This window comes from Sarcophilus harrisii, chromosome 2 (genome assembly GCF_902635505.1).
Source record: "Sarcophilus harrisii chromosome 2, mSarHar1.11, whole genome shotgun sequence".
In the NCBI taxonomy this organism is placed as follows: Eukaryota; Metazoa; Chordata; class Mammalia; order Dasyuromorphia; family Dasyuridae; genus Sarcophilus; species Sarcophilus harrisii.
This window is the reverse complement of record NC_045427.1, coordinates 593856887-593874664: the sequence shown is the minus strand read 5'-3', so window position 1 is coordinate 593874664 and position 17778 is coordinate 593856887. Positions and strand designations below refer to the sequence as shown.

General features: G+C 38.6%; 1 protein-coding gene across 8 annotated transcripts in view; it reads right to left on the bottom strand.

The window, feature by feature from the left end:
• Positions 1-58: 58 nt before the first annotated feature.
• Positions 59-17778, bottom strand: part of SHLD2 (shieldin complex subunit 2) — a 102273-nt gene continuing 84553 nt past the window's right edge. For 4 of the 8 annotated variants that reach the window (XM_031956256.1, XM_031956250.1, XM_031956253.1 and 1 more), the window contains 2 exons: positions 5369-5484; positions 3180-3437 (listed from right to left, as the gene is read on the bottom strand). In XM_031956256.1, coding sequence (XP_031812116.1) covers positions 3259-3437; positions 5369-5484 — 295 coding nt within the window. In that variant the 3' untranslated portion in view covers positions 3180-3258. Of the gene's footprint in view, positions 1089-3179; positions 3438-5368; positions 5485-9080; positions 9155-17778 lie in introns of those variants that run through there. The other 4 variants (XM_031956255.1, XM_031956254.1, XR_004232518.1 and 1 more) reach the window with 4 other exon arrangements.

Sequence of the window (17778 nt, the reverse complement as noted above, 5' to 3'; positions counted from 1 at the left end):
TATTATAGTTAGTAGAAGCCACCCATATTGCATGTTTTTGGAACTTTGTTTGGAGCAGGTTCAAGTCAATGAATATTTATTTAGCTCACACTGCATCTGTGAATCAGGATCCAATGGAATGACCCAGCAAAAATGGCAATTCAGTTAAGATTTTCTAACACTTTGTGTTAATCCAACTAAACAGCAAAAGCATCTTTGATATTTACTTGAAGTGAGGTCTAAGTACAGTTTTATTTGTCACTTTTCTGTGTTGCCAAGGAGGGAAGAAAAACAGGAGATAACAATGGAAAGCTGGGATAGGATATTTTTATTTTTACAATTTTTTATCCATTCCATTGTTTTATACCTAATATTTTCAAACAAATTTTAAGTCACCATCATAGATGAATTTTGTATTAATCATTGTGCTAATTATCTCTAAAGAGTCTTTAAGAACAGAGAAGATGGCACAATACTTGTCATAATATTGGTAAAAATAAGTTATAACCAACCCTTCAGACTCTATTGCTGTTTATTTCTAAGAATTAGCCTGACAGACATAATTGGTTATTTCTTAAGCTAGATAGGGGATGAAATCTGAAATGGAAAATTTGCCTGTTTGAAGGTTCCTATCATACTTATCTCTCCATCTCAGTGACTGGAACAGCGGCTCTGGATTCCGGAAATGGTCCAAAGGAGAGAGATTTTGTAGATTGGTTCAAGGCTTCCTGAAGATGTAGCATATTTCTCTGCATCCAGTTAGAAGGAAGACTAATTTTGTGGCTTTTCCCAAACCAAAACCACACAAGGCTAAGTCTAATTCCTAAGTCTAATTCTAATTCTTGCTCTGCTGCTATTTCCCTCCATCCTATATTTCTATTTTTAAGGCTCAGTTTTTTTAGGAACAAACTTTTCTGCAGGATTACTTTTTGCTTTTAAATACAGTCTTAGTACTGTCTCTTCCTTAAAGCTTGTTATTATATTGCTTTGGTTGAAAGACAAGTCAAAAGTCATTAACTCATGAAAAGTGGGCCAAGAAGCTTCTGGGTCTCCTCCTTCATGTCTTTGGGAGTAGCATTAATAACAGGCAGCTGACATCTGTTCAATACCTATTCAACATATGAAAGAAGAAAGGGTTTCTATCAACATAAAAAGACTGCAAGGTAGTTAGGCTCTAAGCTGGCATGTGTAGCAAACACCCTTTAAATCAACTTTTTAGTTGATCAGTTTAATCAACTTTTAGCAGCAAAAGAGATCCTAGTGATCTATAACTAACTGTATACTTATAACTATATATACATATACATATATAGTTAGAGTTATATATATATATATGTATGTATATATGTATATATATGTAAACTTGTAGTTTTGACACTTTAGGCAAAAGTGTAATTCCACATTTACTGATAAAAAGTCAAATATTTTTTCTTCTCTGTGTGACAATTTGACACTGATTGCTTTGAAGGATTTAACTGATTCCACTTCTACCTGGAAGCGAAGAAGCCATTCTTAGCAAACATGTTTTTTGGTGTGAAGGAATTGTTGTAACTGATGACAAACCAGGTCCAAGACCTTTAGAGAGAGTGAAAGGAAGCTAATATGGGAAATTACATTTCTTGTCACAAGCTTTCTCCCTATAAATCAAAGCAGGGGTCAGTCACTTTTCACCTGACAGGAAGGATGGCTTCTAATCATCCTATGAATCATAGTTTGTGACACAAGAAGCCTACTAAGATACCACTTAAAAAAAAAAAAAAAAGTTGGGGGGGGGCGGGGAGGTGGATAGGGACTGTCAGGGTAAAGAAAAAAGTTTTTATAGGAAGGAGGAGACTGGAGAGTGTTTAGAAACAACAGGGAAGGAGCCAGTTTCCTGATAAGAGAGGGAAACAGAGATTTAAAGGGAGAGAGAGAAAATGATGGATGAGTAGGCCCTTGCTGGAGGAGGGAAGGAAAGAGGGCAGCCTCAACAAGAAGGGCCATCTTTTTCTCAGGGTACAAGGGAGGAGGGGACAGGTGAAGGGGCAGAAAGAGGGCTGAGGGCCAGAGGAAGAGAGCTCAGGAGGGATGGGCTCAGTTCTTTCAGACCTGGTAAGAAGCCTGGCCCTCTTTGCCAGCTGAAAGGTGGTACTGGCTTAGGGGCGAGTCCCCACCGCTGCATCCTTTAAAATCTCCCCAGACTGACTCAATCCTGTTCCCTGGGCCGGCTGGACCGCAGCATCTCTGTGCAAACCACCCTCCTGTTCTTTCCCACCACAGAGATAGAGGGATGGGCCCACTGAGGGTCACTGATCCTGGGGACTCCTGAAGGAGGAAACCCCCTGCACCAGTGCAGGTCAGCACCCTGGCTGCAGCTCATAGTCCGAGAACTGCCCAGGGCGCGGCCGGCTGCAGTGACTTGCCCAGAGCCTCGTAGGGCTCAGGAGTGGCCCCTCTTCCCCAGCCAGCTGGCTTTCTGGCCATTATTCTCAGCTGCCTTCTCAGGAGAGAACCTTCTTCTGAGTGAGCGCTCATGGAAGCCAGTAGAGAAAAACAGACAATCTCTGCAGAAATGCCCGCTCTCCTGATAGGGGATGGGGGTGACGCCAAACAGTTAAGGAGTAAACACAAAGCACACAGAGAGAAGCCGAGTCATGGAGGACAGGCGGGCTCTGACAGCTCTTATCTTGCGGAGAGGCCATCCAAAGCTCCCTCTTCTCCCCAGTTCGGCAGCTCCAATCTTCTCATCATTATTACCCAGCTTGCTCCACCTCTGCTTCGTTTTTCCCTTCCATGTAATTGTCATTCTTTAGAAAATCCCTACCCCCATAGGAAATGGCCATTACCTTGTAGTAATTCTAGCTGTGTGACCTAGACGGGTCACTTAACATCTTTAAAACTCAGGATCTTCATCTGTTAAGCTAGGATAAGACCTGGATCATCATTTACTCCACAAGGTTATCTTGTGGGAAGAAGTGTAAATTATAAAGTGCCACACCGACATGTGACACTGTAATTATCTACATTATATTTCAGCAGGAAAATTGGGAGAGATGATGGGAAAATAATTTATTCTTCAATAACTACAAAGTTTTATTAGAAAAATAAGAATATGCTCAAATTACCATTTCTGGAGCCTGCAAATTCTTTTTGTTACATTTTTGGGTTTTGGGTTTTTTTATTTTTACTATAAACCCAAGCTAAAAAGCCATGTTACTCCATTTCAGAAAACAATAATTTCATTTAATTTCTCCTCCAATTACTGACAGTTTGTTCTTCTGATCACTTATACAATTATATTCATGCTTCAAAGTTGCTGTGAAAATCTAGCAGATAGAAGTCTTGTTGCAAAGGGTAGCTGTTTTCATCTAGAATAAAAAGGCTTTGAATTTTCAGTGTGTAGACTCTTTCTCTGCTTGCTAGCAACGAGTGGCACAGGTCTGCAGCAACCATCCCATATGTGATACCTGAGGAAGGGACTGCCAAAAAAAAGAGACCACAAATATAACTTTTTACAGTGACACAATCATCTTCTACCATTCCTTTTTGCTATGCAGCAAAAGACTTTGATTTCCTTCCCTTCTTTTCAGCCACAACAACAAAGACATGGCATCTGAGAAACCAATTACTTCATTTCTCTCAAAGAAATGGTATCACTTCATTGTACACGGCAACAGCAAGATTATACAAAGATCAATTCTGATGGACGTGGCTCTCTTCAACAATGACATGATTCAGACCAGTTCCAATGGTCTTGTGATGAAGAGAGAGGACTGGGAACTGAGTATGGACCACAACACAGCATTTTCACTTTTTGTTGTTGTTTGCTTGTATTTTCTTTCTTATTTGTTTCCTTTTTGATTTGATTTTTCTTATGCAGCAAGATAATCATATGAATATATTATATTATTATTTGCCATGTTTAACATATATTGTATTACTTGCCATCTATGTGAGGGGGTAGAGGGTGACAGGGGAGAAATTGGAACAAAAGGTTTTGCAAGGGTTAATGTTTGAAAAATTATTCATGCATATATTTCGAAAATAAAGCTTTAATTAAAAAAAAAACAAAAAAGAATAGGTGATTAACATGTATTACTCTGTATCAGGTTGCTTGCTTTCTCAATGAGGGGAAATGGGAAGGGAGGAAGGGAGAGAATTTGAAACTCAAAGCTTTACCTATGATAAAGTATTAAAATTGTTTCTACATATAACCAGGAGAAATTCAAAATTTTTAGTTGTTTAAAAAAGAAAGAATATATGACTCTGAATAATTCCAATTTTAAAACTCAAATTATTAATATGTTGTATTATTGCCTAATTCCCAAGAGTCATCTCTGATGACAAAGAATAAAAAGGAAGAGGGAAAAAACCAGTGTGAGAAAATTAACCAAGCCACCAAGGCAGCCTGGCAGTTTGAGCAATGATTCCCTGTACCTACAACATATCATGTACTCTTGTCTTTATTGAGCACAGAATTGGAGCTTTTTGGTTTAGTTTTTAAAGCCAATTCCAATCTGGTTCTATTCTACCTGTCCAGCCCTCTCCTCATTGTTCAGGTTCCTTATGATTCCTGTGTACTGGTTCTACTTTGCAGCTTCCTGCTCTTAGGTCCATGGCTCAGCAGCTCAGAAAGTTCTCTCTCAGAGTTTCCCATAGGTGACAGCGAGCAGAGTTGGACATACCAAGAGAACAGCCCAGTGTACATGAGGTTGCCTCTCTTTGACCCAATGTCTGCCTTTTCACTTTTTTCCCCCTTTGCTGAGGCTTAGGGTTAAGTAACTTGCCCAGGGTCACACAGCCAGGAAGCGTTAAGTGTCTGAGGCCACATCTGAACTCAGGTCCTCCTGACTTCAGGGCTGGTGCTCTATGCACTGTGCCTCCTACCTGCCCCAATGCTGTTACTTTTAAAAACGGAGAATTTAAGCACTGACCAGAATGGCTATTTCTAAGTTAAAGACTTTGACTGAGTTTACACACTGAGATGAGTTGAGGATTAAATCTCATTAACTTATAACTCCTGTGGTTCGATCAAACCTTCCTTCTTTATGAATGCTGGAACAGAAGCCGAATAGGATGAGACTCTTAATTCATGTTTGCTTGTTCTAAAATAACAGTATCCCTTTTCACCTGTCACTGACACTCACCTCTGATGAGAACTAAGCTTACCAGTGAAGAAGTTAACTGAAATAAACTGAGACTATGGAGGCATACAAAGCTTTCCAGATCAGAGGAGATCTGGTGATTACACATGAACTGGAGCTTTTTACCAATTAAAAAAAATCTTGACTGTACAAAACGTGATCATGTTGCTAGATTATAGTAAACATTTCACTTGTCCAGAAACCTCTATCGAAACATATACATAGATCATTAAGAAATATTTACATTTTAATATTGGATACAATACCTACAACTCTGCTTAACCAATCAGGTGGAATATTGAGAAGAATCTTCTGCATTATCTCTGATCCTGCATGAATTTGAATTTCATTCTTGCCATCAGACACAGTCATTAGTGCTGCTCTGAAAAAGGAGACATAACAGGAGAAGCAAAAGTCAAAAAAGGAAGCTTTGAAATGAAAGCAGTTTCAGCAAATTAATGGCATGAAGCGTCACTTTCTAAGTCAGACTTGATTTTAACATGTTGACAACATCAGAGAGTGCTCCTATGTCACCATCTACCTTTGGTTCTTATGGAAGAGCAGAGGAAAAACCTGTGCCTTTGGGAAAATGATACCCATGTTAATATAATAAGTAAGAGAAAAATGAAACAGTTTCCAAGATCAAGTTCCAGTCTCCTTGGAAAATTATACTGTTGGATTCAGTTATTCATTAGTGGCACTAGCAGGAAATATACAATTGAATAGGTAATTTTCTACAGAGAAATGTTTTCATTAATTAGCATCCTGTTGCTCTGTAAGACTGGGGATAATCCTACCAGTGTGAAAAGAGTAAACCCTTGGATGTTTAGTGACTTTTAAGGGCCAAAGCAGACCAATTTAATATAAATCTGCTATACTCATTTGTCAGTGAATAAGGTGATCCCCACACATTTATTAAGGACTTGCTAGGTGTTGGACACTGTGCTAATTGCAGGCAAAGAAAGACAAAGACACTATCCATGCCCTGAAGGAGCTCACACGAATGGGAAAGATAACACACAAGTAAATGCATACACAGTGCAGCTAATCCCAGAGGGAAGCCACTGCCAAGCAAGAGACCCAGGAAGCCTCCTGCAGGGCACAACATCCTGGGAACTGGGACAGCCAGAAATGGCAGAAATGGGAGATGGCGTGCTGGGTTTGAGGACTGCAAATAGGCCAGTGTGGCTTGATTGTGGAGCACTCATAGAAGGGAATAAAGGGAAAGGAGGCTGGCAAAGTAGGAGGAGGCTGGATTGTGAAGAGGATCATGCGGAGGAAGGGGAGAGTGTCAGGAATTCACTTTGGCAACTGAATGGAGGAAGAACACAAGGAAAGAAGGCCTGGGGAGTGGAGGGACTGTAGAGGTAAAAGCCTGGATGTGGAGTGAGTGGGAGTGAGGAGCTGGCTTTAAAGTTCTGGCTGCAGCCTAGACAAGGAAAGCAACATCGGGGGAAAGTCCCCAAATTCTATTTCTTATTCTCCAGGCTCCACTCCCAGCCTTGGCTGTCTCCTCCATCCTGCAGCCTTCTCTCCCACTGCTGGATTTTGTGCAGAGCCTTCACTCTGAGCTGGGTCCATTCCTGCCACTCATCCTTGTCCGGGGATCATGGCCATGACTCAGCCAGGTAGGTGGGCCTTCTCAGCACCTCTACTTGGGAAAGGGCCTGGGGGTCCAGCAGGCTGAACAAGCCCTGGCAGTGGGACATGGCCCCTGAATGGCCCATGCTCTGCACTTCCAGCAGGGGTGAGACAGAGAGATCTAGTTAACTTTATTTTTTATTTTTTTTTAAATAACTTTTTATTGACAGAACCCATGCCAGGGTAATTTTTTTACAACATTATCCCTTGCACTCACTTCTGTTCCGATTTTTCCCCTCCCTCCCTCCACCCTCTCCCCAAAGATGGCAAGCAGTCCTATACATGTTAAATGAGATCTAGTTAACTTTAAAAAAAAAAAAAAAAAGACTACAAGAGGGAGAGCTTTTGTTTGTTTTTTTGGGTGAAGCAAGAAGAGGGAGAATTCTGGGTCCCATGACAACCACACTGAGAACGAGACATTGGAAAATGGAGGACATCCTCATGATCTCTCAAACCTCTGTAAAACTGGAATGACAAGCATGAGATAAAGATACCAACAATCCAAAGGAGGCAAAAATCCAATTAACTAACAACGAGAAGCCTAATAAGCCCTAACATGGGTTTTACACACCCTCCCTCCCCCACTGCCCAAAGTTGGGGCACCCAAGGCCACACAAGCTGACCCACAAGTCAGTTATATTTCCTCCCTGAAAATACAAATGGCAGAAGCTGGCTCAGGCCAGGGCAGAGTCCAGCCAGAGAAAGGAGAGCAAAGGGAGCTAGGGCAGGAGATGTGTATGGCTGGGTGGCATTCCATTAAACCCAAGGAAAGGAGCCCAGCATCCAGGGATGGTGGGCTCCTTGCATGGGAGAAAGCTCCTGGTCCATAGGGAAATGACTGTCAAAGGGGAAGGAGTCAGAAAGCGGTGGGATGGGGGAAAGAAAAGTGCCCAGCTAAGCCCTTTGCAAACATCTCATGTGACTCTACAACAACTCTGGGGGTGGGGAGGAAGTGCTAATCCTATCTCCATTTTACAAATCAGGAAACTAAGGTAGACAGAAGTGACTTGCTCACAATCACACAAGTGTCTGAGGCTGCATTTCAACTCAGATCTTCCTGACCCCAGGCCCAGGGTTTTATCCAATTTTTCACTTTGTTGTCTAGTGAGCATTTGGGAGAAAAACTGACCAAAGATCTCAGAGGAAAGAAGAAGGCAATTAAATCCCTTGAGCAGAAGCAAATAAACCAAGTATTTTCTAGAATTTAATTAGAAAGAAAAAAGAGACTATAAATTTAGAAATAATTTAACAGGGCAAATTCCTTCAGGCTCCAAAAATCAACCCTGATCCTGAAGCTACCCAAAGTTCCTCTGGTTCAAGGTGGCTCCAAGCTACACCTGGTTCTCTTGCAGTCACAAAAGAAGCCAATATCTTATAGTCCCAACAAAGCCAAGAGAGGGTTGGCCTCCCTCGATAATGAATCCGGACGATCCGTCCAACAACACATAAGGCTTGCTCTGTTAATGAGGAACTCTCCTGATGGCATGCCAGATTTGTCAGAAAGTTCTGGCTATTTGCTGAATCTCTTCTCTAGCCAAGAAGAAGGGACGGCCCCAGTTTTATCACCAATCCCTCCCACCCCACACTCCCTACCCCTGCCAGACACCGTCCTGCACTTCACATAAAACTGACTGGCACTTGCAGATTTGTTGAACTATGTGGGAACTCAAGACTGGGATAGTATTTTTAGCACTTAAAAAATAGAATATAAAACTTCCCCCTAAGTATAAAGAGCAACCCCATCTGTCACATAGTTGCTTGTTTATTGATACTGAATAGAAAAAAGAATTTTACTATCTGGCTCAAGCCTGATTTTTTAAAAAAATCTTGATATATGGCTAGATGCTAAATTCATCAAAAACGGTGATTCTAAAACTGTGCTGTGAATATATAATTTATAATGAAGAAGTTAAATCCATTTCTGTGCTCTTACATTCTTTAGATTTAAATGGATCTCAGTGGCTAGCATACTATTATTAGAAAACAAATTAATGTAATATATTTTTAAGGAGTCTGTTTATTTGAACAGAGCTGAAATTAAATGGCTTTCTTGTAAATTATATATGCATTACTTTAAACTTTAAACTGGGATTACTTTAAATTGTTACTCAATATATTTATGTATCCATCCCAGAATCTTTTGTAAACTTTAGATAAATCTGGCAATTTTAAATGAATTCTTTTTTGTAATGGAATACATCTTACAATATTGGGCTTCTGATTTCTGTTTATAGATAGGTGTTAGACAGGTGATGGATATTGGTGATAGATGAAATTATGAGTTCTCTGTTCTAATAAAAGATTCCATAAGGTTTGAGTTGACTTTCATTATCTTACCTGTTTATTGGCAAAATAAACTGGAAGTTTGTATCTAGATCAATTTTGTAGGAAACTTCTACAAGTGACTTGAGCTGGAGAACAGATCAAAACCACAGGACTGCATCAGAAGTATGTAGAGGAGAGGAGACAACTACTTTTTACTTTGTGTCTTTTATCTGTAAGATCTACTTATCAAAGGGGACTATCCTCTTCAATTTTGTCAATGCTATCAAAGGGGATTGCCCTTTCTGATTTTTGTCAACCATTTTCCCTTTTTTTTCCCTTTCACTTTGTGTCTCCCCTCATAAGTTCTAAGAAATCCTTATAAAGTATTTTTCTTTGGTCTAAAAGAGATGGCCAAAAGACCATTCTTTTTAATAACCTATTGGCCTTGTTAATAAAATGGTTAAATTGCTCCCCCCACCAAAAAAAAAAGAAAAAGAAAACCTCAAATTAACATTATCTATGTTGTGCTGTCTTTTTAATTTATTTTGTTAAACATTTCCTAATGACCTCTGAATCTGGTGTGAGCCATACTGTGAAGGCCTGCCAAGTTTGATATGCCTGGTATTTCTACTATTAAACTATTTCTGGATTCAAGATAGTCAACTTTAGCAGCATATGCAAAAACAGGGCACATTTTTATTAACAAACTGGACATCCTGGATTTTTTACAATCTCACTTTCTGCAGGTGTTTCCTGAATAATTTAAAAATCAAAGAGAAAGAGGGTCATGTGTTCCATAGAGAAATAAAAATTTTAAAAACTGCATGGCATTATAAATTCTAATTTGCAGCTTTTTAAAGTATTCTTTCTTGAATATAATTCCTTAATTTCAGTTCTTTACAAATGATTTTTAGTGTTTTAAAAATGTAAGGAAAAAGGAAGGGAGGAAGTGAAGGAGAAAGGAAGAAAATGTAAAACTCAAATTTTTTTAAAATGTTAAAAATTATCTTTACACATAAATGAGGAAAAATATTTCTTTTAAGAAATGTAAGAAAAAATAGTATATTGTCAATCCTTAACTTCCATAGATGTAATATTCTTATAAAATAGTGCAAAAGCAAAAAAAATGTGAATGTTGATAAATTGAACCTATGAGAAATAGGTTCCCGCAACCATCAAAAAATGTAATCTTTTGCTAGAGAAAGCTGAAAATATACTTTTCTGCATACAAATCTTTATAACAAAACATTAATTCTGATACATGTACTTTTCCTTACACAGTAACCATGAAATAATTCAGAAAATGCAGTATACAAAATAAAAGTGGTAACAGGCAAAACATTTTTTCTTGCTAGATAATTCCTTAGAATTCCATAACTTTTTGTGCTAACATCTCAATTAAAAAAACTGATTTAAGACAATATTAACTTTTTATAAAACATGAAATCTACAGTACCATAAATATCATACGGCAAATAAACTTCTTAAAACTAAAACATTTTTACACCTGAATCTTACCTTTCACTGTGTCAGAAGGCAACGTGAGAGCACTGTACTGTATGCTATACTAATGTCCACCCCTCTATCTTACTCGCTCTCTGAAAATCCAGAGAGAGGTTGCTGAGACTTTAGTTTTTGCTGTCAAAAGATGCCAGTCTGGCAAGATGACGATATCACAACCAACACTAGCGGATGGTGCTGCAGATCATGAAGGACACCATAGGTCAATCAGATCAGCAGAGATATAATTGTAACACAAAACTTGAGTTTTTAGGGCAAACAATAAAAATATGAGATGCACAGAGAGTTCTTTATTTTACAGTGGTAGGGTGGACAAGAAAAGTGAATTCTCGAGGTCATGGACCTCAAGAAGAGCAAAGTGCCTGAGAATTCTTACACACACCTACCAAAAGAACACCCAATAATGTTTAGTAGAAGTGATAGAGAATTTCCACAACTACGATAATATGTTTTCAGTATCATTTCAAACAAAATACATCAAAGCTATCCAGAGTTCCCTTTTTGCAATGATGCCTAACTTAAGAAAGAGAAAATTCACAAAAATGACTCAAGGGTCTGATGTTTTAACATATTAATAAAACACATGAAAGTATCAATCTAGTCAAAAAGTCAGAAAGGGAAAAAGTCTAGTGACTAAATCCCCTTGATATTGATTTTTACCATACCTCTAAAGGCCATTACTATATGGAAAATTCAAATCTACTTTAAAGATTAAACTTATGGTGACCCAAAATTAACTTACAAAAAAGTAACAAATAATAATTTTTGTACTAAGTAACCACTAAGAAAGAGAAGGAACTTTGATTTACTACTTTATTTTCCCCCAGTTACATGTAAAACAATTTCTTACGTTTGTTTTTAAAACTTTGAATTCCGGATTCTCTCCTTTCCTCCCTTTCCCCCCCCCCCCCCCCACTATTGAAAACGCACCTGTAAAATTATGCAAAACATTTCCATAAAAGACATGTTTTGAAAGAAAACAAAGAATTCTGCCCCCCAAAAAAGACCCGCAAGAAAAATAAAAGTTAAAAAAAAAAAAGAATGATTCAATCTGTATTCAGATTCAATCAGTGCTTTCTCTAGATATGGATAGCATGAGAGAAGGAACTTTGAAGAAAGATTATTCAGCATGAGAAGAAGGGAAATAATTAAAGTGAATGAGATGAGATGAATCTAAGAAAAAGAAAACCACAACAGAGTATAAAGGCAAACTTTTCCTAGTGGATTAGAACTTTAGATGAATAAGATTCCTTAGGTTGCATTAACGATTCATGTAGTCGTGTTCCAAAGATACTGGAAAAATCACATATTTGCCAACTGAGTTACATTACCATGAATCACAAATAAAAACTGATAATTGGATAACTATTAATACTCCAATGAGTTAAAGTGGATTTAAGATCTTAAAAGTTCAGAAAAACATCAGTCTAAAATTATCAAAAGTCAAAATCAAACATTGGGAAACAGCTGACCTGATTTTAGATAAACCTCTCTTCTCTGACCTCAGGCCCTGTTGGAGTAGAGGCTCTCATAACTATTTATTGGGTCACTAAAAGTAAAGTCTGAGTTGGTCTTGGTATTCCCAGCACAGAACTTGGAACGAATAATCCATTTAATAAATATTTAACGACTGATAAGTCTTCCCAGTCAACTCTGTTGACCACTTTTTCTTCTGAATATTTTATTACATTGCTGTCGAGATTCTCTTTCTACCTGTCTAACCACACCATGGTAACCTCCTTTGTGTTATCATTTCTCAAGGATATTTTTTTTTCTTTTTGCTCTAGACCTACAACTTCATTCATTGGTGCAGGAAACTTCTTCCTCCAAGGCAGACTGGCAACTCTTCAGCCTCCTAAAAGTCTGAAAGAGTGAGTTCCCTGATCAGGACACTAAGATGTTAGGTGGTCTGTCCAAGGTGACAGAGCTACTCCTCAGAAGTAGGACCTGACCTCAAGCCTTTCTGCCTTCAAGGCTACTCCCGTTCCACTAGGTAATACAACCTTTTCAGAGAAATTTAAATGATGCATAATTGTAAAAATAAAGAGGCTAACAGATCCTAGAAGCAACATTAGCCAGGAAACCAACAAGTAGAAGGAGACAGCTTATAAGAACAACAATCTATTTAGAGCAGAAGTTTATTTGAAAGCACAGAGTATGACTTAATATGACAATCAGTATTGCTTCACAAAACTGTGAGAAGAGGTACAGGAAAAAACAAATTTCCAAAGGATTTGGTTGAAACCCAGTGAAGTCTTATCACTACAAGGGCAGTTGCAAACAAAAGCAGAAGGAAAAAAAGCAAACACATGTGAAATGGTGCAGATCACCAAAACCCTGATGGCAAAATACACTCATCAGCAATAATAATGTAGCTGCCAGACCATGACTCCACTGCCTCAGTATATGACGTATTGTAGCTAGGAACAAATTAATTGACTGATAACAAATAGCACATGAAAAAAAAGGTTTGAAGGCTATTGATTTAGTCTGCATAAAATCTAATAGATCAGTTGTGCCAAGCACTGTGCTAAGCTCTGGGGATATAGAAAGAAGCAAAAGGCAGTCCCTGCCCTCACAGAGTTTATAATCTCATGAGGGAGACATACAGTCACATACAATGCATGTATATATAGAATAAAAAGGGAGTAATTAACATTCCACCTAATATTTATTAGAATATAGCTTTCATTACTGATATACACACAATAAGTTCATCCCATTTAAAATCTGGAATGGGAAATAATTATGACCATGTGAAAGTCAATCAGTTTCATGAGACCGACTACACCACAGGGATCTCTTCTACAGAGGAAGCTAATATAGACTAAAGGCTAAAACTGCATATAATTTTTCTAGCATTCTGGGCCAAATCTCTAGCTCTGTGAATGCACACACATACATAATCACATACAATTAATTTTGGGAAAGATCAGGAAGGGAGATGGCAGAGGGGTGAGCCTTGAAGGGAGAGGTTGAAATTAGGGGGTGAGAGGCTGAGGAGAGTATTCCAACATGAGGGACAAGCCTGTACCAAGAGGCATAAAATGGAACAAGGCACAACAAGCATGACAATTTGCTGGGAGATATATGCAGATGAGTAATATGGGATAAGTTTGGAAAGGTAGGGTGGGGCCATATTATTAAAGGCTTTAAATGCCAAACAGAGGAGTTTGTATTTTATCCAAGAATCAAGAAGGATTCAATCCTCTCTACAAGCCTCTGATCTTTCTTATTTCTTACTTCTGTACTCTATTTTCCAATTCATTCTTCATTATTTTCGCTTTTGCCCATCTATGCAAAGAAGTCATTGTTACACATATTCATTTAATTTGGAGAGAGGCAGCTACTAAATTCTTCATAGAATCCCTTTATTTTCTTGTTCTCTGTAATAAATACCAAAACATTCATTACAATTATCCTTTTTGTAGCTTTGGCTTTTTTTTTTTTTCAAATGCTTATTTCCTGGGCAGTCCAATATGACAGATTTGAGATGGGGGTTTTTTTTTTGCCTTTGGGCTTCTGAGAAAGTCATCTCTGCCAATATCTTTGTTGAAGGAGAACCTGTGAGCTTTCCTTCCATTTCCTCCCCTTTATTCTTTGGCTTTATTCACAGAGACTGTCAAGAGTGATATGATTCTGTTTCTCCAGACACAGACTTACTTGCTCACTGGACAATTTGGTGACTTTCACATGGGTAGTATGAGCAGCTAAGTTACCATTTGTAACTGGTCTAAAAACAATAGGATTGCTGGGCTCCATTTCACCATAGTGACTACAGAAAAGGGAGTAGAATGCACAGATTTGAGAGTGGAGGTAGCCCAAGATTCAGGACCCAATGCTCCATGTTTTTGTGAGCCGTTTCCCAGCGGGCTGGTCCCTGGGAGGCCAACGTGCCCTGCTTCCAGTGTGGCACTCTGCAGACCGTCAGAGCAAGTGCGTGGCTGGCAAAGCTTGGGAACCCAGCCTCACAAGACCAGTCAGGCCAGGACAGGCAGTACAGGAGGAGGAGCTGGGCCAGCTTAGCTTCCCTAACACGGATTTCTGATTAGTGCCTAACCAAGGAGAGGTCAGAAATCTAACAAGCCACAGTGGTGACCTTTCCAGCACAAAATTAAAAATTAAATCCATATGCAAGTGACCTGAGCAAGATCTGTGGGATGGGGGTGGCAGGACCTTGGAGCAGAACAAGGGGATTCATCTTGAATCAGCTCCTCATGCAGGGACCCAGCTCTGTCCTGCTAACCCATGAGAGATAGCCCTGAACATAATCTCTAACAGAGAACAATTTCCAGAAGTCCTATCTAAGCTCCTACTTAGGCACAGAGGGGGTCCTAAGGCGCCATTACTCACGGCCAGGGGGTTCTTCCTTTGCCTGGGAGAGAGGATCTCAGACACAGATCACCAGAACAGGCCATGTCTCTCCCCCAGGGGAGGGGAGGGGACAGCCAGTCCCTGGGAGAAGAACAAGGCTGCAGCAGCAGGTTTCTGACCTCAGTGGCAGGACAGGAAGTAAGAGAGAACAGAATCATACAATACCACCAGAAATGGGGCAGAGTAAGGCTGGAGGAATGAGCAAACAATGAAAGAATAAAGAGCTGATGATGACGCCAGGTATATCCAAGACAAAATTCCCAAGAGGAGAATAGCTCCAGGATATCTACAAGCAAACCCTCAAAGAAACACATGGCTTGTTTACAAGATCAGCTAGAATTCCTAGAGAAAATGATGCAAAAATGAAATATGATATAAATGAGAGTGATAAAAACCTGTACAAAGTACAAAACTGAACCCAGGTAACACTCTCTAAAAATCAGAATGAACCAAACAGAAGTTAATGACTCTTTAAGATGATAAGAAATAATAAAACAAAACCAAAATATTGGGAAAAAAATTGGGGGAAAAGTAGGGTATCTCATAACAAACACAATTGAGCTGAAAAAGAGATCAAAGAGAGATCAGTTGAAAATCATTGGGCTACTGGAAAACTTAGATATCATATTTCAAGAAATCATGAAGGAAATCTTCCCAGACATATTAGAAGAGGGCAAAATGAAAATAGAATCTACAGGTCTCTTTCTGAAAGAAACAGCAAAATGAAAACATCTAGCAATATTCTAAACAAGATCCAGAGCTTTTTGGCTTAAGAGGAAAAAAATACTGTAAGCAGCAAAAAAACCCAAAAAAACAAAAAAAAAAAAAAAAAAAAAAAAAACCACAGTCAAGATTCACACAAGATTTTGCAGCTATCATTACAAGGGAAGGGAAAGAACAGAGCATGATACAGACAGTCCTTATTTTACCTAAGTGCAGACCTCTACATAGAGGGATTTTTACATAATGTGAATTTGCCCACAGATGTGGAGAAAGAAAGGAGAAAGAAGCATAATACTATATGGTAAAGTTTACTTAGGTGTTTTTTTTGGAATTTATATTTTTTTAGAATTCTTTATGTAAAGCTGAATTTGCTTAATACAAATTTGTGTAAAACAAGAACTGTTTGTATTCTAAAAGGTAAAAGAGACAGGCCTACAACCAAGAATAACTTACCCAGCAAAATTGAGTAAAAAAATACAGGGGGAAAATGGATCTTCAATGTAATAGAGGACTTTTAAGCTTTCTTGATAAAAAGAACGGAGCTGAGTAGAAATTTTGAAATGCAAACAGAAGATGAGTTAAGAGAACCATAAAAAAGGTCAATACAAGGAAACATTAGAAAGAATTTTCTTAAGAACTGTTGGGCCCTGAAACCTTCTACCCCACCTGTGTCCATGACCCCTATAACACAATGCCTTGGCTAACAGTACAAACCAGAATTGAGTTGAGGCACCCAGGCGTGTGTTCTGCTGACAGGTGTGCATTAGGGATTCCAGAAAGAGAATTATGACACAGTCATGCATCGAGTACGTGCCAAAAACGGGACAAGCACTCTCCTCCATTGGAAGGACTATTGCCAAGGCATGTGACCTGGGGGAAACGGAGGATGGTTGTGGGGAAGATATAAGGGACAAGGGATGAGGGAGGGGGAGAGACATCATGGGAGACATCATGAGCTGTACCAAATATAAAGTGTGCCTGCTGCAGCCTCCATTGGGTGTGGTAACTGACTATCTCATCTCTTGTATCCTGAGACATAGGAAGAGTCTTTGAGGCGACTGAGTAAGGAAAGGTACTGCCCAATTAGGAGTAGCCTAACAAGAACTCAATGATTGCATTTTAACGGGGAGGAGGGAAGGAGGTAATACCAGATTCTCTCCAGAACTTGGTCATCAGGAGCCAGAAAGGAGGGAAAATAAAACCAAAGACCTGAAATTGGTGTTGTTATATAGTGAGGTTCTTGAAACAAAGGAAAGGGAGGGGTGAAAAGAACACATCAGGAAGAGATGAAGGGGAATTAATCTCACATATCTGTGCAGGCAGAAGTTTATACAAACATGGAAGTGCTGGGAAGAATGGGTGTCACATGAGCCTCACTTTTCTTTGAACTGGTCAAAAGAAGGTATAGATAAAAATAAATATATACAAAGAATTTGATATAGAAAGAAATCCAATTCAATAAGGAAACAGGAAAGATGAGGGAGTGGGGAAATTGAGAAGAGATTAGTCTTAAGCAAAACAAAGCCCAAGATCAGTATGGACATCATGAAGAGAGATTTAAAAGACAAGCAAGAAAGGGCAAAAAATAAGAAAAAGTGTAAAAGAACAGAATGGAGGGAAATAAAATTAGTGATCATAATTATGAGTGAGACAAACTCATAAAATGACAGTCTGTTGCAAAATGCAGAAAACAGAATAAAACAATGTCATTGATAAGAAACTCACATAGAAATTACTCACAAATGAATTAAAACTCACTGTGTCCTCAGCATAATTTTTTGAAATAGGCAGAAATTTTAGACAAAGCAAAAATAGACAAAAAAGGTAAATAAGGAAACTATCTTTGTTGAATGGCACCATAGACAATGAAATAATTTTAATACCAAACATACCAAGCATGTGCCAAATAGCAAAGCATCTAACTGCTTAAAGGAGAAGGTAGGGAAATAGATGGTAACACTATCATAATGAAGAATTTGCTAAATGTATCCCTTTCAAAGGTAGATAAAACTAATAAACAAATAAAGGAGAAAGAAGCTGGGGATCTGAACATAATTTTAGAAAAGTTAATTATGATAGGTCTCTGGGGATTATTGAATGGGAAAAGAAAGGAGTATAATTTCTAAGTTGCACATTCAACTAAGAAAATTAA